The sequence below is a fragment of the Clarias gariepinus genome, chromosome 8 (genome assembly GCF_024256425.1).
Source record: "Clarias gariepinus isolate MV-2021 ecotype Netherlands chromosome 8, CGAR_prim_01v2, whole genome shotgun sequence".
Lineage (NCBI taxonomy): Eukaryota > Metazoa > Chordata > Actinopteri > Siluriformes > Clariidae > Clarias > Clarias gariepinus.
The window spans coordinates 108,057-134,961 of record NC_071107.1 but is presented as its reverse complement, the minus strand read 5'-3'; the positions used below and the strand labels follow the sequence as shown (position 1 = coordinate 134,961).

Here is a 26,905-nt window from a genome sequence, read left to right as displayed (position 1 = left end):
CTAGTTGTCGCCACATCAGATCACTTGATCCACAAGATGTGTCCAGTTTGACGCCGGATGCCCTTTCTGTCCTCGCATTTTCTAAGCAGGTTTGGGACGCAGTATGCGGGATGGGATTAAGGGTCTTGCCCAAGGACTCAACATTGGCCACGTGGGGGTGGTGGGGCTCAAACCCCCGATCAGCAACCCAGAGTCTCAACTGCCTGAGCCATCACAGACCCACTCACGTTATCAATACATGGTGAAAACATAATCCAGAATCGTCTATGAACCATATATATATATAAAACAATATAATTTCCGATGATGGAGATTTTCCCACACAGTCGTACCACATGTTTTCAGGGAAGATTCCTGGGATCAACGATTCTTAATTGGAAACAACGGCCATCTGTAATTGGTTGTTGTATTTAATGATAATCAGCTACTGGTCATTGAGAGACAATGGTGGTCGGTCATTAGTAGACAATTGATGATCAGTGATTTGTAGTTTCAAACACTGGTGATACTTAATCAGTCATTGGGAATAGTGGTGAGCAGTAAGCAGTTGTTGCAGATAATAGTGACCAGTTATTGGTCATTTGGGTGATCAATTGGTTATTTGGTTGGTTGGTCTTTGGGAACAATAATGTTGATCTGTGATTAGTGATTAGTGAATACAGTTCATCATACACAGAGTTTTATTTATTTTTTATCAACTGTGATCGGATTGATTGGACGTTGGGAACAATGGTGACATATAATTGGTCATTGGGAATAGTGGTGATAAGTTACTGGGTAATGGAACAGTGATTAATGATTCATCATTGGAAAACACTACCAATGGGTGATTGTTAATTGAAAATAACGATGATCAGTGTTTGGCTTGTGGGGAGAGAGGTGAGCTAAGTTTAATTATTGGGAGGCAATAATGATCAGTGATCGGTAACAACCAATCAACCAATCAGACAAATGAAAGAATAATTCTACCCAAGCTAACGCTAAATCTGGAAAAAGTTCAGCAGTGACCTGCTCGCAGTTCTACTTCTTAGGTTCCTGTTTATCATTTGGATTAGAACAGCTGGGTGCGAGACGACACCTGCCCAACTTATCAAGCTCTCCTGAAATATCCAGCTAACTCATCTGCAATGAGCAAATATCATGTTTACATCTCCTTCTAATAGCAGAGTGGTAACTGAAAAGCTTGTACATGGATTTTTAAACACTGTCACCAATTTGAAGCCCAAAATGATATGCAAGTGGTACATTTTCCATGTCTGGTAGACAAATATAGAATCAGAGGAAAAGACACAGAGAACCATACAAAGAGAGATAAAAAAAAAAGACAGACAGATCATGAAACAAAATCAGGGGAAGAGAAAAACAGAGAGAGACAGCTCTGATATGGTGAGTGTGTGCTTCAGTCTGTCTGTCAGTCTGTTAAGTCTTCAGTTTAAAAGACACGCTTAAGCTTTGCTCACCAGAAGCCAGATGTTCTGGGAAATAAAACACCTCTTTGTATCTTCCAGTATCCACTGCCCTGAACGGTGCCAGTTCTGATTTCAGTTTTGGCTCAGCATTTGGCTCTGGAGCGTCATGTTTGGGTGTGGTTCAGAGAGCAGGTCCGTATGCTAGCTCAGCACGGAGCACTTTCCCCTCCAAGACCTGTCTCTTCTGCCAAGCTTTTATTAGGATCTTCTACCTCTGCACTTTACTACATCCCCAGGAACTCAAGAATGTGATGGATGATGGGAGAAGCTGAAACGCTGCAATCAAGGAAGACGGAGCTCCTGCTGTCTCTTTCATTAACCGTTATCCTGTCTTTCCACTCTTCTTCATCCAGTTTCAATTACTGCCCGAGTATGTGAAGGGTCTCTGATTGCTCACTAGCTGCAACTGGGACACAATAACCTTGGGTTTGAAGTGTTAGGTGAGTTTTCTTGGACAGTCTAGAATCTTTTTCAAGGCTCTTGTGAACAGAAATTGAAATTAATATCACATTGTAAAATAACAGAGCTGAAGGGGATTGTGAATGTAATATGTCAAGGTCCAGGTTCCAGTTACTGATTGATACAAGCACTTCTGTAACTATCAGGATCTGGACATGGAGCCCGCGGAGGAAAACTCCCATTTCTCCAGTGGTCCATTTCTAAAGTTCTTGGGTTTGTGGCAAAATTCCTGAAGTGAAAAGTTTTTAACTATAATCCAGGAGCTATAATTATGGTGCAAAGCAAAAAATTGTAGGCAAACATAGAACTGTTATGTTCCCAGGAGAAAAACCTGCCTAATATTACTGATTTCCTGAAGAGAAAAGGTATTAAACATTCTGGAATTGCATCACAGGAACTAACAACTTAACAATCAGATTAACAGGTGGAGAAACCTGACAAAATGTCATAGGTTCCTAAAAAGTACAGTAAAACAACACACACACACACACACACACACACACACACACACACACACTAAAAAACCCTGTAACTACAGTTCTAACTAAATATCTGGTTCATCTAGTCAAATTTTTAGGTTTCTAAAAAAGTTCTTGCCTAAGAAACGTTGGAGATAAAGGACTTTAAAACTCCTGGAGCTACAGCCAAGGAAGTTAAATGCTGGTCAAGGACAAAACAACATAAGCATACTTAAAATGTACACATTCACAAAGTTTTTCAGTAGAGAAAAACGTGTTACTTGCTTCCTGGAAAGGTTCCAGGAGTGAAACAGTACAAAAAGCTTTTGGAACTATTTATTGCAGGAACTTTTCAGAAACCAGGAACCTCCAAATAAACTTCTAGTCTGCTTTCATTTTATTATCCAGAACCATAAGTCGAGTTCCTTTAGGGAACATAATTATTTAATTAAGATAGGCGACATAATGGCTTCTTGGTTAGCATGGTCACTTCGCATCTTCAGGGTCCGGGTTCGATTCCCACCTTGAGGTCTGTGTGCATGGAATGTACATGTTCTCCCCTGTGCTTGATGCGTTTACTCCTGGTACTCCGGTTTCCTCCCACAGTCCAAAGACATGCAGATTAGACTAACTGGTTTTCCCAAATTGCCCGTAGTGTGTGAATGTTGACCGGAGGTCCTACCACGGTTGTAAAAGGGAATAAATCCAGTGGTCACCATTGCCCTCCATGGCCCCAAGTTGGACTACAGAGGTTCCTGGATTGATGAATGTATGGAATTTTAAGACAGCAACCACTGAAGGAAAGATGATAGTCAGTTCCTCTATTTTCAGATATTTTTCTACCTTTTCACAGCAACTCAGGAAATTTAGGCTTGTCTAATGGACATTTTTAGAAATCTATGGATTTTAGATTTGCTTTTACAAAATGTACCAGGGTTTTAGTTCCTGGGCAGCAAGTTTGCTTACACTCTTCTGTCTAGGACCAGCTCCTGGACTATAGTTCCTGACTTTCGTACTGTTTCACTCTTTCAGGAAGCCAGGAGCGTTTTGTACAAGAAGACAACTTTCTTGAACGCATGGATTTTACAATTGCTTTACAACATTATAGTTCCCAGACTGTTTTTTTTGTAGTAGGGGGTTCCAGCATACTGAGAAATGACAGAACTGGGTTAAAAACGGGCTCGTTCAGACGTGTGAAAATCATTTCTCATAAGTAGTCCCTATCGCCAGACGTGGCTGTTTATGTTCAATATTTTAATAACATTTACATGTAGGCAGACGCTCTTATCCAGATTTTTATCTTATTACACATCTGAGCAGTTGAGGGTTAAGGGCCGCGCTCAAGGGCCCAACAGTGGCAACTTAGTGGTTGTGGGGTTTGAACCAGGGATCTTCCGAACCGTAGTCCAATGCCTTAACCACTGAGCTACCTCATGAGCACGGTATCTACAGTAGTTTGAATTTATAGCGATATTCGACACGTATTTAAATAAATATTTGAGTTAAAAAAGCACCAGTGGAAATGTGAGAGACACGTGCACACTTCCTCACTCACTCCCAATCATTCAGCCACCCAACACAGAATCGCAGGTATGCACCAATGCTCCGTTTCATTCTGCCCCACATGTGATTACGTGACAGGTGGCACATAAACTAAACGAGATAAGAGAGACTCGCGGCTCGGTGCACAGACACCTCAGATGCCACGGGGTTAGAAAAATCGCATTAGCTCTTACTTACAGCTCCGTGAGTTGATTTGCGAGTCAAGCAGCTTTCTTCCCGAGCGAAGCCAGATATATCACGCTCCCACAGCCGAAGCAACAGCTGGAATATCATGCATACAAGCCATGCAGAGAAGGTTGTGCATTTGTCAGGGTGCCAGCCGCGCTCAGATCGCTAATAATATCCTCACACGCCTCCGAAGGCAATTACATCGAACGCGGGGCTATTTTGATCTCACCATAAGGCTAAATGTTTAGGCTTGGAAACATGCCTTTACTTTATTGGATGTGTATGGAACATGCAGCGGCAGCGGACACATAAAACATGGCAGTGTTGTTAATGCGAGTGCTGCTGGCTCATCCTCCGAGGGTTCTGCACAGACCAGATAGCTGAGTGCCTTTATATATGGACTGTTTTTTTCTTTTTTTTCTTGTGGAGATAAAAATGTGTTGTTTTTTTTAAAAGAGAGAGAGAGAGAGAGACTGTGAGTATGAGAGGAGAGGAGGCTCGTTTTCCTAGCTACAGTTATTGCACATTCATTTTAAAGAATTTCAGTCTAAAGATCATTCTTATTAGCAGTAAGCTGGATAATATTTAAAAAAATGGAGTGTTTTATATTTGATATATTTTTTTTACTAAGTATACATAAAGGAACACTTCATTTATTGTAAAAAAGGACTTTCCTTAGTGAATATTTATGTAAGGAATAAAACACAAAAGCATGTGATTTTATAAAAAAGTAACACATGACGGGTGCAGTGATACGTTAACGTATATCCCAGAGTGTTTTATTCCTCTTATACCACAGCAATTTCTCAATGTTTAAGGTTGATTTGTCCATGACACATGTTATTTCCTGCTTTCACTTACTTTACAGCAGCTATAAATATATACACCTAAAGTAGATGAGAATTTAGGTTTTGTAGATGAGACTACAGTAGTTTGTTTTTCTTTCTAAAGTTATTAAGACAAAATGTAGCCGTTAAAATATGCAGAATACTAAAGATTTCATGGTAGCAGAATCTTATACAGGTTTACAAAGCCCTGACACTGGAGACTCCTTCCATGTCTCTGTTCAGAACGTGCCACCATATCTATTACAATACACGTAATCCCGACTTCTCTGTGGTGTAATTTTATTGTATTTTAATACTCACTGTGAGCTAACTAGAAGTATTAGCATACAAAGTGTAATGTTTGTGAATGGGGAACCATAAGTGCCTTGAAGCAGACTTATTCAATAGTCCTAAAATTTAAGCTAAGAAGAAAGAAGCCTCACGGGCCCGCAGCCTTAATCCATTTCATGCATGTGAACTTGAAAAAAAAGACTGAAACTGCTTATAATATATTAATATAGTATTGCTCAACATTTTATCCTATCCGTGATTCAAAGCACGTACTTGGCTCGGCCATCAGAAAGTCACTTCATGTAAAATGGCTCATATACAAACAAGTGTTAAAATCAAAGCCTGTGTGCTGCGTTTGATTGAAGTCACGCTCGCTTTTAAAACAATTCAGAGGCGTACTGTATCGTGCGTTGTGCTGGCGGTGGCCATAATCTTCAGAATTTAACTTCAAAGGGATGAAGAAATATACAAAATATTTCAACACTGTTTCTCTGATCTGTTCAATGTAAGAGGTACAGTAAGTGTGATGCGCTCGTGCCTCGATGATGAGGATGTTCAGGCACGTTTTTTGTTATTGTCCCCTATCATCTAAACCAGAATTAACAATCAATAAATTTTTCTACATTAATAATGTGGCCATGAAATACAAGAGGCGTTCGAGTTAAAGTGGGACTTTTGATTGTTCAGAATAACAGAACTCCCTTTATTCCTCTATATAATCCCCTGATACACTAATGCACTTATCCTATAAACCATCAAGGTAGAAGGTTTTCTCATCAGATCGCCTGCTTCACGCCTGAAACGCCGGCCTCCCAGGAACCCCTTTAATGGCCAAAACGTTCAAAAACTTATTCCAAAGTGAGTCCTGGGTTTGACTTGAACACTCATACATTTATGACACTGTAAATAATAAATCACTATATATTATATTATATTATATTATACTATAAATTCTGATTTAACAGTGTATTGATTTTTTTTATTGTGTTTGTGAAACTATAATCTTAAGAAGCTGTTATCAGGTTCAGTCTCGTGTCATTGCTTTAGAGTCCAATCTCCCAATCTTATCTCTTTTAAATGTCCTAAAGTAAACTAGCAACCGTGCAATGTTTCTATATGTAACAATCTGTATGTTGTTACAAACAGAATTAATAATAAAAATCTAAATAGCGAAATAATTGAAATCTTGCAGGTATAATTGTTAAACTGTTAAATTGAACAGTGCTGTGGTATAAGGATATTATAAACTTTAATTTGTCAGTGCTTTAATTATTTTTTTTGACCTAACACAAGTCACCAATTCAATAAACAGAATGAAAATTTTCACAATCCCTGATACTCAGTGTGATCATCGTACCATATGTACTGCATGGATATCATTAGGGTGAGCCCCTCAAAACGCTGTTAATGTTCTTGTAGTCTTGTGTCAGTAGTCAGTAGTTTTGTAGGGAAGATACTACTGGGTACAGGCTCTAAAGTAAAAGCTACTAACACTCAGTACAGCACTAAATGGAAAAGCGGTGTCCAATTTCTAATAAAGAACTGGTGACTTGCTGTGCAGTCAGTCTATAGCTGTGTGTAAGTGTATGTGGCAGAGAGTTAGCGCGTGTAACAGAAGTGAAGCCCCTCTAAGCTAGCCCCAGAGCCCTGGCTGCCCACGGTAGCGTCAGTTCACTCACGCTGGCAGTGCCCCCAAGAGCGCCGCGTCCAGCCCCAGCAGCAGTCGATGCGGGCGCCGTAGCGGCACAGCCCGTTGGACGACGCCATCTGCCTGGGCCACCTGTTGGCACACAATAAAAAAAACATCAGTGTTAGAACCAGTAAACCAGTGCATCATTATGCAGGACTGATTTCAGAGAAGGTTCCCCATGAAGTACGGTGTTTTGAATCCTCTAATTATATATAATTTTATTTCCTAGAAAACTCTTCAACATTTGGCCTGTAGAACGCATTCAGACATTTTCACTGCTTTACATGGACCATCCGTCTGCAGTTAGTTATTACAGTAAATAATAATTATTATTATTATCAGCAATTTTCCTTTGGAGCTCTGAAATTATTTTCGATACTAAAAAGTAAGCAAAAACACTTCGTATTAAACATGGTGTAATTAATGTTCACAATATGACATGGTTTTTTTCAGTTATGCCCCTCACCTCCATCAGCTGCAGGACGTAAACTGGCGATTAAGGCGTCGCTGTCAGACTCAGAACGTCTCAGAAGATTTAAAGCTCTAACAAAACTGGGACTGATGATTACAGTAGCTTTAACCGTAATTAGGTTTTTTGTTATAATTTGACACTATTTCTGCACAGGTTGTGAAAGTGCAGTTAAACCCTTGCGAGAGATGAATGTTTTCGGGGCTGCTCTGTTTTTTATGGCTCCTGCTTGCTAAAGGAAAGTTTTATTAATGACACGGGGGTTGCATTTTTCTATTTCTTTGCAGATATCAAGTGAAGCTGATAGAGACAAATCTGAGAGCGTTTTTCCGAGAAAGTCTTTTCTCACTAAGAGCAAAAGTAAACACCGTTCATATATAGTAGGGGTGTAAGATTGTGCACAAATCATGACGTTTCTTTTATATTAATTATGAATTAAACTTTCAAATATATAAACTTGGATGAACTTGTAAACAGTGACAGTGACTAAAATACGCAACAATGCTGTTAAAGTATTTGTCACTCTAAACAAATTTTAATATTACACAAAGATAACCAGAATAAACACAAAAATGCATTTTTTAAGAGTTAAGTCTTCGGGACTCCGGTGAACCACAGTGGGAGTCGTTATCCACAAATGGAGAAAACTTGGAACAGTGGTGACCTTCCCAGGAGCGGCCGACCGACCAAAATTACTCCACAGGCGACTCATCCAAGAGTTTATAAAAGAACCCACATCTAAAAAAACTGCAGGCTGCACTCGCCTCAATTAAGGTCAGCGTTGATGATTCAGCAATAAGAAAGAGACTGGGGGGCAGAAATGGCGTCCATGGGAGAGTTCCAAGGTGAAAGACACCAAAAGGAACACAAAGGCTCGTCTCACATTCGCTAAAAAACACAGCTTTCCATAAAAAGAACATGGTACCAACAGTCACACATGGTGGTGGTAGTGTGATGGTCTCTGGCTTTGCAGCTTCAGGACCTGGACCATAATTAATGGAACAAATCATTCTGCTCTCTACCAGAAAATCCGACCATTAGTTCATGACTTTAAGACCGAGTGCACTTGGGTTATGCAGCAGGGCAATGATCTGAAACACACCAATCTGAATTGCTTAAAAAAAATCCGGTTGAGATCCATAAATGGCCCGTTTATGCTCGAAACCTTTCATTGTGGCTGGATTAAAACAATTCTGCAAAAGAGAGAGGATCAAAATTTTTCCACAGTGATGTGAATGAGTCAGTGCCAGTTATCACAAACACTTGGCCGTTGTTGCCGCCAAGGATGGAACAACCATTTATTAGGTTTAGGGGGTAATTATTTTTTTCACACAGGGCCAGGCAGGTTTAAGCAACTTTTTTCCCCTTAATAAATAAAATCATTATCATCATTATCATTTGAAAACTTTATTTGTACTTATATCTTTGTGTAAAATAATTTTTTGGACACAAAAGTTTGTACACCCCTTCTAACCCCATGCTCGTTCCTGATGTTAATTTTTCACTTACATTTTAACTCATTACACATCTGAGCAGTTGAGGGTTAAGGGGCCCAACACGGACAACTTGGTTGTGGGATTTGAACCTGGGACCTTCCAAAACATAGCCCAATGCCTTAACCACTGAGTGACCTCAGACTTCGACTGTTCTTGCAAGAACTCTTCCAGAACAGCTGGAACTGTGTAGCGGTTGTTACTTAATTATCTAATGCCATATGTGTTATTTCATAGTTTTGAAAAAAAAATCCAAGTTTTGTTCTATAATGTAAAAAATAAATCCAAGCTTGTGACCAAACCTTCACCTGGTACTGTACATGTGATCGTATGACTTAAACCACAATGTTGTTGAAGCTCCTAATGAATTTTCTATAACAGGTTTATACTGATCTAACTAACTGTACATTTATTTTAATACGTTATCTACAGGAACCGCTAATTCACAGGGACTTGTACAGTGGATGGATATTTTCATTACCTTCATGAGGGAGATAAAAAGAGAGCTGTTACACCGTGATGTATAAACGGCAAATTCCTGTGCTCTATAAGAAATAAAATGGGCCTTTTATACGAAAGTTATTAACTTTGAGGAAACCCGATCATATTTTATTCTTTACATTTCACATTTATACTTCATTTCCAGCCCAATTATCTCGTTTCACTTGCAGATGAGTCACGCGGTCGTTTTATTTAAACAGTCGTCCGTAAGATCGTACAGTATTCCCGCGAAGGCTGTGTAGTTAAAGAAGTAAGATATTTTATTATCAAATCATACGCTTTGATATTTTAACAAAGGACATTCTCAAATAGTGCAGAAGTGTCTGCAGTGTGTGTGTGTGTGTGTGTGTGTGTGTGTGTGTGTAATGTCTGTGAGACTGTCTGGCTGATGCAGCTTATCTTCCTCATCAGTGACACCTTATCTGCATTCACACTGCCTCCATTGTGTGTGTAGATGGAGGGGCTGCAGATAACGCCGGCGTGAATGATCACCCCGTCGTTCAGCGATGGAGACGAGATGAGCCCTATCTGCTCTCCCCACAGACACCCTAACATCCACCGGCGATGGAGCAGAAAATGATAATAGCATTTGAACTTTGAATAGAAAAGACCACATGACCTGAAGGAATGAGCGCTTTTTTTTATTGGGGGGAGACTTTTTTTTTGTTTAATCCACTGCAGGTCATTTCTCAGTGAAATGAGGATGAGATGTCTTTAGGCTAAGATAAACTGTTCTTGCAAATACGCCCAGTTTCTTGGCAGTCCCAAGTAGGATTATGAGTCCTTTCTTTCCTTTGAAACTCGAAAAAGAACAAACCATTTAAGGTCTCAGAAAACGAGGATCTGATTCCAAAATTTGGTCATCGCATGACCTAGACGGATCAGGTGCTGTTTGCCAAAATGCGAGACTAAAAATAGACTTTACATAATATGTCTCTGGAGTGACCGTTTTTTTGAGAAAGAAGGTGGGGGTTTGGATCGGAGGACCTGCGATAAGAGCATGGCATTGTTAATTCCATCCACACTCACCTCAATCCCCTTCGATTAGCGTCGACTGCCAGCCAGGGAAAATGCTAATACCTCTGGCTGCCCGCGCTGCCAATCACTGGGAGAGCAGGTTTGATGGAAAGCAGGCACGGCAGGCCTGGGTAAAAAATGTTTGTGTGCTGTCTGGCACAGAGACAGGGACATGACTCTTCACAAAGCCTCAGAAGTCACACCGGGCATGCTAAGCGCCTGCGTCTGGCTCTGCTCTGACACTGTCATTGTTGGGTTTGTCGATCTTGCCTCGGACGCGCACAGCTGGACGGACTCTCGCCGCCTTCACCGTATCGCTCTCCACTCAGCATCGGGTCTCTGATCACCCAATCCAATCAAAACATGCACGTAATTACTGACTGCTAAACGATTGCTGAACTATTAGCCATGATGCTAAATCTGATCATCCCTGATTATGCTCATTTATATAATAAAGACAGTAATCAACTCTAACAAAGGCACAGGCGGAGAGAGACGAGCGGCAGATTGCTTTATTGCGAGTGCTTATAATTAACATGGCTGATCTCCAGGTAGGCATTTTTAACCTCGGTCGCAAACCCAATAAGGGTTCTACAGTAGCGTGGCAGCGCGCCTAGCAGCTGAACGACGGATCATTTGCGTAGCAGAGACACAATGTGTGTGTGAGAGTGAAAGAGAGAAAGAGAGAGAGAGAAAGAGAGAGAGAGAGAGAGAGAGAGAGAATGACAAATGGCACGTTGATGCTATTGAGAATCATCAACCGTGTGTGAGTTATGAATAAAGGAGAGGCAGACAAGCAAGAAAACAAATAGATAGAGCAGCAAAACAGAGACAAAGCGACATAATCAGAGAGAAAGATGAACAGAGTTTCGAGATTGTACAGCCCATCAAACATACTGTATGTGAGAGAAAACTGAATTGTGAAAAAGAAAGAGTGAGGCAGATAGTGCGGGAGCTAAAATGAAAATGTTTAAAAATGTCTAAAAAGAGAAGATAATCCACTTAAGGACATCTCTAACATTTTATCATCATTAACAATACCAGTACCTTTCCCAGTTTCCAGAAAGACCCTGATATCTTTGTGTCATATTTAATAACAGCCGGATCAGCTCAGAGACCATCAGTGTTTATTTAACAGCAGATAAACCTGTCCAGATATCCACTACATCCTCAGCAGGAACCCCAACGTTGGAAAACAATAGTTGTGATGACGTTCACCTTTGCCAAGATGTTGTTTTCTAAAGTTAGAATGACTTTAATAAAATGACGTTGAGATAACGTTACGTGAACGACTTAAACAGCTGTAGATTTTATTTGGAGTGTTTAATGCCGATGACCATCCACTCGCACAACGTCCGACTCCATTCGCGGTCCCTTAAGTTTCGAACAGGGTTTATGATTCTGATCGGAGATTGGGATGGACACAATTTCTTTGAAAATGAAATATTACCATGAGAAGCATCTTAGCTGCAATAAGGTGTTTGTTATTGTATTTACAAGCTTTTAATGTAATTCTCCCTGGTGGTCCAGCGGTAAACATGTGCATGTACAGGGTGAGTGTAAATATACTAGACAGTATTTAATAGCTGTAGAACTTGTAGTATCACTGGAGTCATGATGAAAAATTGTTTTGAAATACACAACAGTAAATAGTATTTTATATTTCCCGCACTGAAAGTACAGGCATCGGCCACGAGAAACAGCACACGCTACGTCAACAAAGATGGCTGACCGCTTGAACATTCAGAAGCGAGCTAAGACCTCAGCATGCTACGAAGTGTGGTATTCCAACGATCTTGTGGAGAGACGGTGGAGGACAGTGAAAGGGAGGAACACAACATTACGTCTGGAGACAATAAAGCTGATGAACACAGGCTCGGTAAGCGATGCAAGAAGAAGTGGCCGGTTGAAATTTAAAGATTTGCTTTCATTTTCCTGCGTAATAAAGTACATGTACAATTTAATACCCTGTAGTGCAGTCAGCGCTGCGACCGGAGTTCAAGTACTTCTCTGATCATCAGTTTGGTTTTGAAGTCAGTTTTTGCACCGTTGTGTTAGAGCACAGTGACATTGGTCCGACATCATTACATCTAAGTAATCAAGACTGTCAAAAACAACCTAATACCGACATCGTCCTGACGTCTAAAACGTTGGCAAATTAATATCACTGCAACATTCTGACAACCAAAAATTCCTGCTGTGTAAATCGCTAAGTCGTCTACGCCCAGCGTTATCCAGCTAGCTTAATTAATAAGCGCGTTCTGTAGCTGAAGATTGGTACGTACCACGCCACCTTCTGATCTCAGCTACGATAACATCTATAAACTACGATAACAAATCTGATTCATCTACAAAATTCCAAAGGAAGCAACAATTTTATGGTCTTACGAACCAGCTCATATTTCTTTGCCACAAAAAAAAAAAAAACTAACCATTGTATATTACTGATGTACAAATACTTGAATGCTTTAAAAATGTTTTATCCACAAAACCCAGCACAATTTTCTGACATAAGCCCCAGAGCTCTTTGGAAACAAAATGGCTTTTTGTCACTGTTGTTGTCGGGTAAGAATGCACAGAATGGAAAAGTACCAGCTCTGGCATTCTGCTGGTAGAAAAGCGATGAATGAAAGGGTGGACAATGTGCAGACTCTCACGGAGGTCCATCTGGTATGTGTGATGTATCAAGGAACTGAAAAAGGGTATAAAGTAGATGGAGTACAGAAAGGATTTGAAAAGGAGAGAGCAGGAAAAGACAGATATAAAGATTGTGGTAATTCTATCATTTAATAACAAAAAAAAAAGGTTCCTAAAGGGTTCCTCGAGGGTTCTTCAGTTCCTTAAGGGGTTTAAGCTTCTTAATTGGAGGTTTATCTGTTAGGAAATCACCCTGTGGAGAGCTCTTCATAGTAAATGAAAGCATTACTCCAAAGGAAATTAGTCAAAATTATTTAAAGGGTGTTAGAACAGTAAGAGTCCCAGAATGCATTTCAATTTTATATCTTTTGAATGAGATACATTATATATAATGTTCTATCTGACGTCCATCCTTTATCTAGATAACACCTTACACCACAGAACAAAATTTGGCCAATCTTTGTAACGGATGCCTGAGTTATGCCATGGCGATGAAATGAACCCAAGCTTCTAGATCACCGGTTCTTGGTTCCGGTCCAAAAGCTGCAAACAAAGCTTTTTTTTTTTTTTTTTTTTTGCCTGCATTGAACGATATGAGATAAGCCACAAGGTCCAGCAACAGCACTGGCACCGCACAAATTTGCTGGAATGGGTTGTTCTGACAGACCAGATGGGAAAAGTATGACATAGAAGAAACGCAGATCAGGAGAGGGAAAAAAAAGATAGAAATAAACACAATGTCAACACTATGGAGGCATCTGGAATGTGTGTGTTAAAAGAGTAAGCCTGATCTCACCTCCCTAGTGCCAAGAAAGAAGGCACACGAGTCATCGCATGCCAACCTGCAGTTTGTGAACCCTGGACGGCATCCAAAGAGATGCCAGAGTGAGAGAAAGCGTGAGATAGAAAACAAGGGAGAGGGGCTGAGAAGAAGAGAAGAGGAGAAGCCTGGCGCCAGGATCCGTGCTTAGCTTGGTGTAAAATGACTGTCACAACTAATCTTTGCACCTATTTGAAAGGCCGGCCTAACCCCGTCAACCACCCGCTCGCAACGGCTTACTCCGTCTGCATTCAGCACTTACATCAATCTCGTGGGCGGAGAACGTCCTCTTAAAAATCTCCCCTTGTGTTTCATAAGTACTGAGGCCAAGATCTAAACTGTTGGTAGGAAACTGTGACTTGTGTCCCAGCGCAATTGAGGGTGGAACAAGAGTCATGAAATATTCATGAAATTTGTGCTCCTGACTAACACAAAGGCCTGAAGCCATTTTTACACTCCTGTATGAAATTCATACTGCATGTCACATCATCATTTAATATGTATACAGTCATCTCATGAATAATGCCTTGATGATGCATGGTGCAAAAAAAAAAAGAAAAGAAAAAGTCTTTAATACTCTTGACATTCCTGACACCTCCTCTGACTGGCCTCCAATCAGAGACGGGTCATCAAAACACACACTCGACAGTCACATCCCACACTCGTACACACCGTGCACACACTGAAACTCCAGTTTGCCCAGAGTGCACACACTCACGTCTCGCTCCGGCAAGCTAATGAAGGCTAATCGCTCATAATGAAAAGGGTGAATATAAAATTCCAGCAATCTGTGTGTAATGACCAGGCACAGGAAGCCACATTAGTGCGTCTGGTCGCTGCTCTCTCAGCTGCTGAACAGATCTATGCAGGTGACACGCATGCGTGCACAGATAATTACTGAACAACTGACAAAGGCTGAGATAGACTGTCGGTGCCCAGTTGGTTGAGAAGAAAAAAATATATACAATATGAACCCCATCTCACAGGTCTAATGATGAGTGTAATGAGCCACGACATGCAGCGGCAAATGGAATAGGAGGCGGCGGTGTTACGCAACCTGGATCTGATACTGGAAATTCTTTGAGGTCGGAACGCTGGTAATTGCAGCTCATTCTACAGACTTGAACAAGGATGCAAGGCTGGATGCGGTGTGTCGTCATGCAAAAGGAGAAACTCAGCAGACGGAGGAGAGTTACTGGCTGATTCTGGGTTTAAACTTCATCATCCTGGAACTGTTTAACGATTTAATAAATTATGCAATTCAATCGATTCGTGTATTTTTTTGGGCAGTTGAACTTTTGCCGGTCGGTATTTAATGCAGGATCGATTGATACTTTTTCAGTTATTTAGGTCACTTTAGGTAAACATTAAATGGACAAAATTGACCAATTTCTTATAAATAAACCATGACTTTGGACAAAAATACAAACCACTTTCACATCATCTGCAAATACTCCTGTTTTTGTTTGTTTGTTTGTTTGTTTTGTCTGATGCTTCTTATTCTTTCGGATTAAGGGGCAGTTGGTGCAATAGCGCCACATCAAAACAATCAACAACACAAGATACACAGCATTCGATGTTGATTAGATACTTAGATACACTGAATAGTTTTAATACCCTAAAATATAACGGTTTTATACAAATCAGCCTATAAATATTAGAGCTAATTAAATAGAATCATATCAAATCGACAGTTTATCTATAATTCACAGCTTAGTGACCGTTTTAATTAACTGTGGTTCATTTAAGAGAGATTTGGCTTTAAAAAAAATCTATATATTACTCGGACACACATTTACACACAGAGCAGCTCAATGACGTGGAAAACAATTCAAGTGTACAGCTGTGAGTTAAAGCTCTAGCCCTGACTGGACCTCTGAAAGTGACCAGATTTAAGCCTAAACTTGTCGAGCAGTGGTTTTGGGATCGGTACGGTTCATTCCTTAACTAGTCAGGCGTTGATTTGGTTTAAAATCCAATTAAATTCAATCACTAGGGAACGAATTATCGGCCAAGTACCGAAGCTCACCCGGCTGTCTGGATATGCCAGGATTTTCAGTGTTGATTTAGCACCTCGCCAGGGTTGGGTTATTTTTAACTTGTATTTTCACTTTTGGACTAGCAAACTGTCTGGGTTGAATTAGTTTTAAATCTGACAGAATTCTATCCAAGCATATGGGTATGAGTGAAAGGGCCAAGTCCCAAGGCTCGATCGGTTCTCAAGCAGTCATTGAACTCACACCCATCACAGTGCTGACACAGAACCCTCGCCGTTCACAGACTCCAAAGATATTAAACACATAAACCGAGAAACTGCGGTGGAACACAGACTAAATAACAGTAAATTTCCATTCAATTGTATCCAAATCCTAAACTATCTTCATTTGTTATTTACAGAATACATAGGGTGTTCAAGTCAAACCGGGACTATTCACTAGTGTGTAATAGTGCATGAATACTATCAAGGTAGAAAGTTTTCTCTGCAGCCTGGAGACATGATTGGATTGCCTGAAACGCCGGCCTCCCGGGAACTCCTCTAGGACATTCATGGACATGCGGTCTTCATGAACTGTTTTACTGTGGCTGAAGTGTTTTACACCTTCAATCAGAGGAAATCTCATCACAGGCCCAGTTTGACTTGGATGTCTTTGAGTATCTCGTATCTTTGAGTCCTTTGATCATTTTATTTTCAATTCGCACAAAAATTAACCAGAAATTAACCATGTGTCATTTTGATTTGGGAATCACTGAATCAAGTCAGTTTCCCGAGTCTAATGACTGGTGTAAGATAACTACAAAGACTGCAAATTGTTGTGTTGGAATGACTTCATAAAAATGGATGGCTTGTTTGCAGTGAGTTGCTGGTTGATTGACCGTCCCTGTTTATTGATGGTAACCTCCACAAGTGTAAACACGACCTATACCAGTGGTTCCCATCCCTGGTCCTGGAGGACAACCTGTCCTGCACATTTTAGTGTTTTCTTAGACACCTGATTGAACAAATCAGCCTTTTATGAGCCCTTTCTGAATTGGACTGGGTGTGACAGAGCAGAAATAAACAATAAAATATGCAGGACGGGGGTCCACCAGGACCAGGGTTGGGAACCATTGATCTACAGTATGTGACTCCCGTGACCTTGAGCTCAAATTCTAAATCTCACTAAGGACTGCTCGATTTAGAGTAAACTTCGAGAATGAGATTTTTTTATATTTTATTGATTAAATCCGTCATTGGGTTTAGGTGTTTCTCGGCCCATTAGACACGACTTCCAAACGGCCCTGCCAAAGGACAGGAAATAATGAATAGATCTTGCATAGCACCTTTTTTGGGGGGGGAATATCATGTCGATGAATTTAGATTGAGGCAAGTGAAGCAGGTTTATAAGTGGTGGAAATTGGCAAATAATGACTTTGGTGACAAGCTCCGTCCATCACGGCTGGCATTAATAAAGCATGCAGGAGGGTTAATGCAGGCAGATTATGCGCTCAGCAGCCAGCACTAAAAATGTCAGCATTCTGATTCAATATGAGATCCACTGCATTTTTTTTTACAAACTGAACCCTTGTATGCATACTAAAAAAATCTCACATTTTAAAAAAGTAAAAAAATTACACATTCATCGGCTACACACACTTAAAGTTAAACAGATTGTTTTGAATCCCCTTATTTCTTCATATTAAATGAAATGAGGTTGAAATTATGCAGAATAAATGAAAGAAATGGGAACAAATGTTTTTCTGCGACAGGCTGCAAACTGCCCAAATACAATATAAAAACAAAGCAGGTGTTTTTTTTTTTTAAACTCAGCAGCAACCTCATTTCCCCTCTCATCTGTTCCAATTCAGTTTTTTATCCCTGAATGATTCATAGCTCATTGTGTGGATAAACAAACAAACAAACAAACAATAAAGCATTTCTGGAGCCTGGATAACTATTCCTTAAGACTGCATAAAAAAAATAGAAGAAGGTCTGGAAAGAGGAGTGGATCGAGACCTTTCCATTGTACTGTATATAGTTAGTTAAATTAACATTATTGATCATTTAAAAGGATTAAAGCGTTCAAAGTGAACTGATCAGGCTCTAAGCAAAGGTCCTACTGAAAGACCCCTTCTAGAAGCCAGGGAACCTTTTATTATCCTATGAACCATGAAATAAAACATTTTAAGGGTACATTGGATAATGAAGTGGTTCCTTAGGTCAGGAATAGAGCTCTACTCGGAAATCCTTAACATGAAACACTTATGTTACATGGGTTCTACTGGGAATCTTTAAGAGTACATTTGGAAAAACAATTGATGAACGCTTAAGTTTTACAAGAAAGTAAGGAGACCTGAATGGTTAAAGTACAGTTTAAGGATTTTTGGCTTCATGAAAGGATTCTTTTTGGAACCATATCTTTTAGGAAAAACCCTCAGTTAAAGGATTCTACAGTACGCAAGACCTTTTCAAGCTCCCTGAATGGAACAACTACAGAATCCTTAGAAGGGTCCAAATTTTCTTAGCATATAGGGTGCTTAAACTAAGGTAAGGTTGTTTTTCTTTTTAAGGTATTCAAGATTCAAAAAACAGTCTGAACTTCAAAGGTTCTCCAATGGATCCTGGGTGAGGGCACTTACATCTTCCTAAAGATATTCTACTTTCAGTAGAAAGGCACTCAGTTGCATGCTTCTCCTAGACAACTGAGGACACTTAAAAGTGGCTAGCTTTAACATTCTTTTAAGGGCTTCCTTCTTTCAGACTGTGTCGAGTGCCATCGCCAATCCCCAAACCACTATTCTTACTTTTCGTCTAATCAGGTCACATTAATGTCTGGCAAATACTCAAAGCAAATGAGGACTTTTTTTTGTACAGGTCCAGCAGTGTCTGGGATTGCATTAAAATCCAGCATCCCTGTGGTTAACTTATGAATATTCACTTGAAATCGCTGAGACGGTTCTGTCTCTGTAAAGCGCAAAGCAGTAACAAGCAAACTGAAGGAAAAAATTATTATTAACCGAGAAGACAATCAGTCAACTGGTCACATTTTTAGTTTTCAAAGATAAAAAATTAATGATGTTTTATTTTACAAAAGTTCAGCATTCCTCCTTTTTGTTACTGCTTGGGTGGCCAAGTAATATTTACGGTACTCTAAACCCTCCGGACATGACGAACGATTCACGGCATTCACCAGTAAGCTCTTGTTTACCAATCTTGCACTGGGAACATCCTTTTTAGTGTTTCCCTGCTCGCACCCATAATGACCTGATGATGATTTGGGTCAGGTGTGTTTAAACAGGGGAACTCCAGGAACAGGACGCACAAGGAAACCTAGTAGCTGTAAGCCGAGACACCGCAGCACCACGTGCCCAGAGAAAGTTAAGCTTAGGTGTATTAATAAAGTAGCATGATGCAAGGGCTTGAAACATACATTTTAAAAAAGTCCCCTAGGGTAAATGTGGCTATTAGAGGGTGCAGAAAGGCAAGTTTGTGATCCATAAATAGGGCACGTCAATTTCACTTCACCCTAAAGAGAGCGCGCGTTACTGCAGAGGAAGAATTTGACCTGCAATAATAATCCGAGATCAGGGTTAGGTTCATGTGAGGCTCGGGGACCTCTCTGGAGGAGTTTGGCGTGTGTGTGTGTGTGTGTGTGTGGTTTGTAGTAGTGCGCCTCCTCACATAGTTCAGCATTTCATGTTAGGACATGATGAAGTCAAAAGCCGGCAATCCGGAGAGCTCTTTCAGTCTTATCTTTCAGCGAGAAGGAAACATTACTTCACACCTGCACTCAAATCAGACTTCCTGTGCCGTCTTTAAATGTTTTGGAAAACAGTATAGTGTGTGAGCGTGATGTAGAATTGTCTGCTTTGATCATTGTTGATCATTGTTAAAACCAAATAAATAAGATATAAGTAAAAAATATATATCTTGGTTATAAAGAAATTTCAAGAACACAAGAAATTAAACATTTCAGGTACTTATGTGTGTGTGTGTGTATGTATGTATGTGTGTACGTGTGTATGTATGTGTGTATGTGTATATGTATGTATGTGTGTATGTGTATATACAGAGGCAGCCCCAAAAAATTATACACATTTCAGGAATAGAAAATAATAGTATGATGTACGTTATATTAATATCATTTTATTACCATCATATTATTATTATTATTATTATCACATAGCAATACATTTAGTATTGAAATATTTAGACAAATTTTTTTCTCTTCCTGAAGTGTGCATACATTTTTTTTTGGCTCATTCTGTATACAGTATATCCCTCTTGAGACAAGAATGTCCTCATATGAGGATATTTTCTCCCAACTTCATTGTCTACCATCGGCATATGAGGACTGTTGGGTATTAAAAATAAATAAATAAATAAACAAACAAACATCTTCCTGGTTAAAGACACTGATTAAATGTACAGTTATCAGCTATGAATAAGGAGAGACAGTCTAGTGTACACGTGTGTGTGTGTGTGTGTGTGTGTGGAGAGAGTTTCTCAGGAGGGAGATGTGTAAGACTGCATCAGTTGTTTGGGATCCTGCAGTTACAGTTATGATTCTTGTCCCGGTTTAAATCCTAAATGATCCGATAAACGCGTCCTGCGCGGAGATCAAACACACGGCGGTGTTTTTATTTATTTATTTGTTTATTTATTTATTTTTGTGAGATGATCAGTGTAATAAGAAAAGAGAATCCTGATTCTTACCCTCCATCAAACTCTGTCCTCACCCCGATCCAGCTGATCCACAACACGATCAACTTCAGCAACATTTCCGCGCGTTTTTACGCACAAACCGGCGGCGGCGGCGGCGCTCCAGGTGACAGTTCCGTGTGTCTCTCTCTGTGTCTCTGTGTCTCCCCGTGTGTCTCTGTGTCTCTCTCTGTGTCAGCGCGCCGAGCGGGACTTAAACACCCGACCCAGTGCTGGTCCTCGGGATGAGACAGTGTGCGGGAGGTCCGAGCTGAGCGGGACACGGACTCCGGGCTGCTCTCGCGCTCTCCTGCAGTAGGTGTGAGGCGCTGAGAGTGCGCGCGCCCTCTGTACACGCACTGATCTCACTCTCACTCTCACTGCGCTCGCTCACTCTGCCCGCGCGCGTAAAGCCGATCGGAGACTCACCAAGGAACCGACTCCCTTTGATCGGCTCCCTCGGGGGAATCGATTCCTGAGAATCGGAAATAGATCAATAAATACAGCAGATAGATACTTTATTGATCCCGAAGGAAATTCCAGATATCCAGCAGCCATAGAGACAGTAACACAAGGACAGGTTGTAGATCGCACACTGCATGTGCTCATTATTATTGGCACCCCTGGTTAAGATGTGTTCGTACTGTAGGCTTATAGTAAATTATTATTATTATTATTATTATTATTATTATTATTATGTTATTGCAGAAGCATAATCTCAAAAAAAAAATCTAACCTTTACCTCAAGTGACTTAATTTTTTAAAAATCCATGTCTAATATATATATATATATATATATATATATATATATATATATATACAAACACACACACACACACACACACACACACACAGTACAGTGGAGCAAAAAAGTATTTATTCAGCCACCAATTGTACAAGTTCTCCCACTTAAAAAGATGAGAGAGGCCTGTAATCTTCATCATAGGTATACCTCAACTATAAGAGACAAAATAATAATAAAATAAATCCAGAAAATCACATTGTATAATTTTTAATGAATTTATTCGCAAATTATGGTCGAAAATAAGTATTTGCTCAATAACCAAATTTCATATCAGTACTTTGTTATATCCCCTTTGTTGGCAGTGACGGAGGTCAAACGTTTTCTGTAAGTCTTCACAAGGTTTTCACACACTGTTGCTGGTACTTTGGCCCGTTCCTCCATGCAGATCTCCTCTAGAGCAGTGATGTTTTGGGGCTGTCGCTGGGCAACACAGATTTTCAACTCCCTCCAAAGATTTTCTATGGGGTTGAGATCTGGAGACTGGCTAGGCCACTCCAGGACCTTGAAATGCTACTTATGAAGCCACTCCTTGGTTGCCCAGGTGGTGTGTTTGGGATCATTGTCATGCTGAAAGACCCAGCCACGTTTCATCTTCAATACCCTTGCTGATGGAAGGAGGTTATTACTCAGAATCTTACGATACATGGCCCTATTCATTCTTTCCTTTACGCGGATCAGTTGTTCTGGTCCTTTTGCAGAAAAACACCTGCAAAGCATGATGTTTCCACCCCCATGCTTCACAGTAGGCATGGTGTTCTTTGGATGCAACTCAGCATTCTTTCTTCTCCAAACATGACAAGTTGACTTTTTACTAAAATGTTCTATTTTGGTTTTATCTGACCATATGACATTTTCCCAGTCCTCTTCTGGATTATCCAGATGCTCTCTATCAAACTTCAGATGGGCCTGAACATGTACTGGCTTAAGCAGGGGGACACGTCTGGCACTGCAGGATTTGCAGCCTTTGTTACTTTGGTCCCAGCTCTCTGCAGGTCACTAACTAGGTCCCCCCGTGTGGTTGTACGATTTTTGCTCACAGTTCTTGTGATCATTTTGACCCCACGGGGTAAGATCTTGCGTGGAGCCCAGATGGAGGGAGATTATCAGTGGTCAATTGTGAGTTGGTTGTAGATCAGAGTGTTTGTGCATGTGTGTGTTCATCAGTTCAGTCCTGATGTTATTTAGATCGTCTGAGTGATTTGTGTGTGTGTGTTTTTATCAGTCCAGTCCCTTTGTATTGAGGAGACAGATGTAAAAACTGTTACATAGTCTGGATGTGTGTGCCTGAAAGCTTCGGTACCTTGTTCCAGATGGCAGGAGGGTAAAGAGTGAGTGAGAGAGGTGTGTCCGGTCAGCCACGATGCTGGTGGCTTTGCGGATGCAGCGTGTGGTGTAGATGTCTTCAATAGAGGGGAGAGAGACCCCAATGATCTTCTCAGCTCTCTTTACTTTCTGCTGTAGGGTCTTGCGGTTCGATATGGCACAATTCCCAAACCAGACAGTGATGCAGCTGCTCGGGATGCTCTTGATTGTCACCTTTATAGAAGGTGGTGAGAATTGGTAGTGGAAGCTGGGCTCTCCTCAGCCTTCTCAGGAAGAAAAGACATTGTGGATCTTTCTTGTGCAGAGAGCTGGTGTTGAGGGACCAGATGAGGTTCTCCTCCAGATGGACTCCCAGGAATTTTGTGCTCTTGACAATCTTCACAGAGGAGCTGTCGATGTTGAGTGGAGAGTGATCACTCCATGTCCTCCTGAAGTCAACAACCATTTTTTTTGTCTTATCGACCTTTAGAGAGGTTGTTGTCCTTACACCAGTCCATTAGTCTCTGCACTTCTTCTCTGTATGCTGACTCGTCATTCTTGCTGATGAGACCCACCACGGTTTTGTCATCAGCAAACTTGATGAAATGATTGGAGCTGTGTGTCGCTACACAATCATGAGTCAGCAGTGTGAACAGCAGGGGACTGAGCACACAGCCCTGGGGGGCCCCAGTGCTCATTGTGGTGGTGCTGGAGGTGCAGTTCCCGATCCACACTGACTGAGGACTTTCGGACAGAAAGTCTAAAGCTGACCGAAAGAAAGCCTTCTGATCAGGTGTTGGGGGATGATTGTATTGAATGCTGAACTGAAACACCTCTGCAGTAATCCACGGTTTCTGGTTGGGTCGTGAGATGCTGCTCTTGGAGACAGTGACGTCATCAGTGCACTTATTGATGTAGCTCATTACTAATAACGTGTACATCAGTGGCGCCAAGTCGGTGAAGTCGCCGTAAGTTGCAGCCTCCCTAAACATGTTCCAGTCATTTTCTCAAAACAGTTCTGAAGAGCATAGCTGGCTCCTGCTGGCCAGGTTTTCATCTGCTTCAGAACCAGTTTTGAACGCCCGACAAGGGGTCTGTATGCTGGAGGACAGGAAGGATCTCCAAACCTCACTGTTCGAGAACTGCATCAAAAAGTGGCATCTTGGGGTCATAAAGTCTCAATAACAACCATCAGACGCTATCTACATGCCAACAATCTGTTTGGGAGACATGTAAGGAAAAAGCCTTTTCTCACCTACTGTACGATCACAAACATAAACATCTGGAGTTTGCTAAGGGGTACTGGGACCATGTGCTATGGTCAGATGAAACTAGATAAGATAGAGCTTTGTGTCTGGGTCTGGCATGAGACAGAAGATGAGTATTTCTCTTCTAAGGGAACCTTGTTAGGGTGCATGGCATTATGAACTTTCTGAAATACCAGGAAATTTTTAATCAAAACCTGATGGCCTCTATCAGAAAGCTGAAGATGGGTCGTCATTGGATCTTTCATGAGGATAATGTCCTTAAACGTGGTGAAATCTACACAAATTTTTATTTTATGTCTGTTCAGCAGAAAAATGAAAAATCATGCTCTTCCCATGGCCATCTCAATCCCCAGACCTCAATCCAAGAAGAGAGTGCATAAGAGAGGATCTATAAAGAGGAATGGCCAAAAGATTCCTCTATCTGTATTTCCCGAATTGTGAAATGTTATAGAAGGAGATTAAGTGCTGTCTTGGGGTTGTACTAAGTATTGACACCAGGGGTGACAATAATTGTGGCCACCATGATTTCATGTAAAAAATCTTAATGTTCATTTTCTCACTTTTTGCACTGTGGTTCCATACTCTTTAAATGAAAAATAAATTTATTAGAAGCCTAAGAACAGATCCTAACCAGGGGTGCCAATAATAATGACCAGCACTGTGTATATAGTCAGTATAGTCACACAGGGTAATGTGAGAACTGACCAGAAGTTACTAGTGCAATGAAAATCTAAGAACAAACACTGCAAGATATATAAGGAGCATGTGGAGGAGGAAATGAGGTTAATTGCAGTTTAGTCACGATGTACAATTTTATATGTGGCAAAGTGACAAACAGTACAAACAATATTAATTGTGCAAAAACCTACAGTAATTGTGCAAAGAGCAGCATGAAAGTGACAATGAAATTTAGTCTGTATGTAAATGGCAGAGTATGCATTAGTTGGAGTAACTGAGCAGACCCTGGAGCTAACACATGAGCGCTATCTGTGTAACACCGCGATGTAAATAGCAGATTAGCCTAGCATAGATCTCCCAGTCCACAATTCCCATGTCCATGTGGTGTGATGTTTGATCCATGCCCTTAACAATCACACAGTCTTGTTACGCCTTAAACACGTGTCGTGTTGGATAGGTGAGTAAAATTTCTTTCCAAGAGTCCCATGAATATGATGTGATATAATATAATACGATATTATATTATATTATAAACACATACATTTACGAGTTATATAGTTTAATCTGGAGTTGCATGAGCAAATGTATTTATCTGATTTTTGGGATTTCTGCTGCTGATGTTCGAGTCTCCACTACACTGTTCCTGCTCCCTTGCCCCTTACCTTACCTCATCATAACGCCTTTTTATTAAATAACAAAAAATACAGTTACAATATAACAAAAATACAATTAACTAGCCACAGTTATAAGAGTATAAGCAAATGTAACAAAGAATATGTAAATAAGAACAATATTATAAAACCCTTGTAAAAAGAATCAGTAAATACAGTATGTGACGTCATCATACTCGTTAATAAGTAAGTGTGAATGATGAGAAACAGATCTCAGTGAAATATTAAACTTTTTGAGTCACACTTGTAATTTGCACTGAAAACTGATTTTATTGTTCATCATCTAATAAACAACTGATCCGAAGCCAATCAGTTATTAAATTGGCTGTAAACTAAAACGGTAATTCCATAAAAATACTGTTACAATGCTCAAGGAAATCATGATTTATAAGACACCAGCACAGGAAGTCTAATCTTAAGAAATTAAAACTGATATTTTCCTCATAGAACTTTTCATACCTTAAAAACAACTGTTCTAAAAAAAATAAAAAATAAAAATAATAATTATTATTAATAATAATAATTATTATTATTACTATACAATAGTATATATAAATAATAGATTTTTATAACATATGATATAAAATAATATAACAATAATAATAATAATCCATTAGCCATGTTACATCCAAACCCTCAGAATCTCTAATCTACACATTTACTGAGTGTTTGATCTCAACCAAATCAGAACTCCTGCATTTGACTCACTTGTTCAAAAGAGTCGAATCAGAAACTGACTCGTGATGCCCAGGGACAGCTGCTTCTACATCAGTTGCTTTAAGAAGCATACACTCACTAATATTTGGAAATGAGGCTGGTTAATAAAAAGACTTTACCTGATGTACCTATGAAATAGTATAATAAGGATCTATTGATGACAATAAGGAACAAAATAATCTACTTTGACTGTCTCTTATATGATTTTGCAAAGGGGTGTGGTCTAATTTGTAATTTGAAAATTATTGCAAACATGATTTAGTAAACTTGAAAGTTGTAGGAAAACTCAGCTATACAGGATTTAAAAGGTTTTATTAATATCTACGCTCATGTATAGGCTAATTTTATTTAATTAACGCTTACATTTTGCATAATGCAATAGTGAATGATTCCCACAGCAATGCATCTTTATTAGTAATGATTTGTTAGAATTGAGCAGAAAATTGCATTTTTGCATTTTATTTAAAAGTATTTTCTTCCATACAATTTCTAAAAGTTCTTGTTAATTAAACTCATGCTCTTGTCTAAAGCAACCTATACCTATTGTTTGCACACTTATCGTCTAAATAATAATATTATTGTTTTTTAACCTTAAGTGTAATAAGTAAGTGTAATAAATAATTTCTATAAAATAAATTAAACAATCTCTTCAAGAATTTTAGAAATTAATTACTAGACCCCTATGAGGTTTTAATTAATTGATTGCAAAAATGTGTTTTAGTTACAAACTTTTGTAATTCTAAAGGAAAAATAAAGGCCATTATAATGGTATGTCTTACAAAATAATATAAATTTTTCATTATACAGATTTTTGTACAATTGTATATAATGTATGTATGCACACATACGTATCAATAACCTTTTTTTTTTCTTTTTATTTCCCTGTCGCACTTCCTGGGTATTCAGGTGAACCTCCCCAAACC

General features: G+C 39.8%; 1 protein-coding gene across 5 annotated transcripts in view; it reads right to left on the bottom strand.

Moving 5' to 3' along the window:
* Positions 1-20,934, bottom strand: part of npnta (nephronectin a) — a 67,283-nt gene extending 46,349 nt beyond the window's left edge. For all 5 annotated transcript variants that reach the window (XM_053502370.1, XM_053502374.1, XM_053502372.1 and 2 more), the window contains exons 1-2: positions 20,557-20,934; positions 6,915-7,015 (exon numbers count right to left, since the gene is read on the bottom strand). In XM_053502370.1, the coding sequence (XP_053358345.1) occupies positions 6,915-7,015; positions 20,557-20,621 (166 nt within the window). In that variant the 5' untranslated portion in view covers positions 20,622-20,934. The remainder of the gene's footprint in view (positions 1-6,914; positions 7,016-20,556) is intronic.
* Between the last annotated feature and the right edge of the window lie 5,971 nt (positions 20,935-26,905).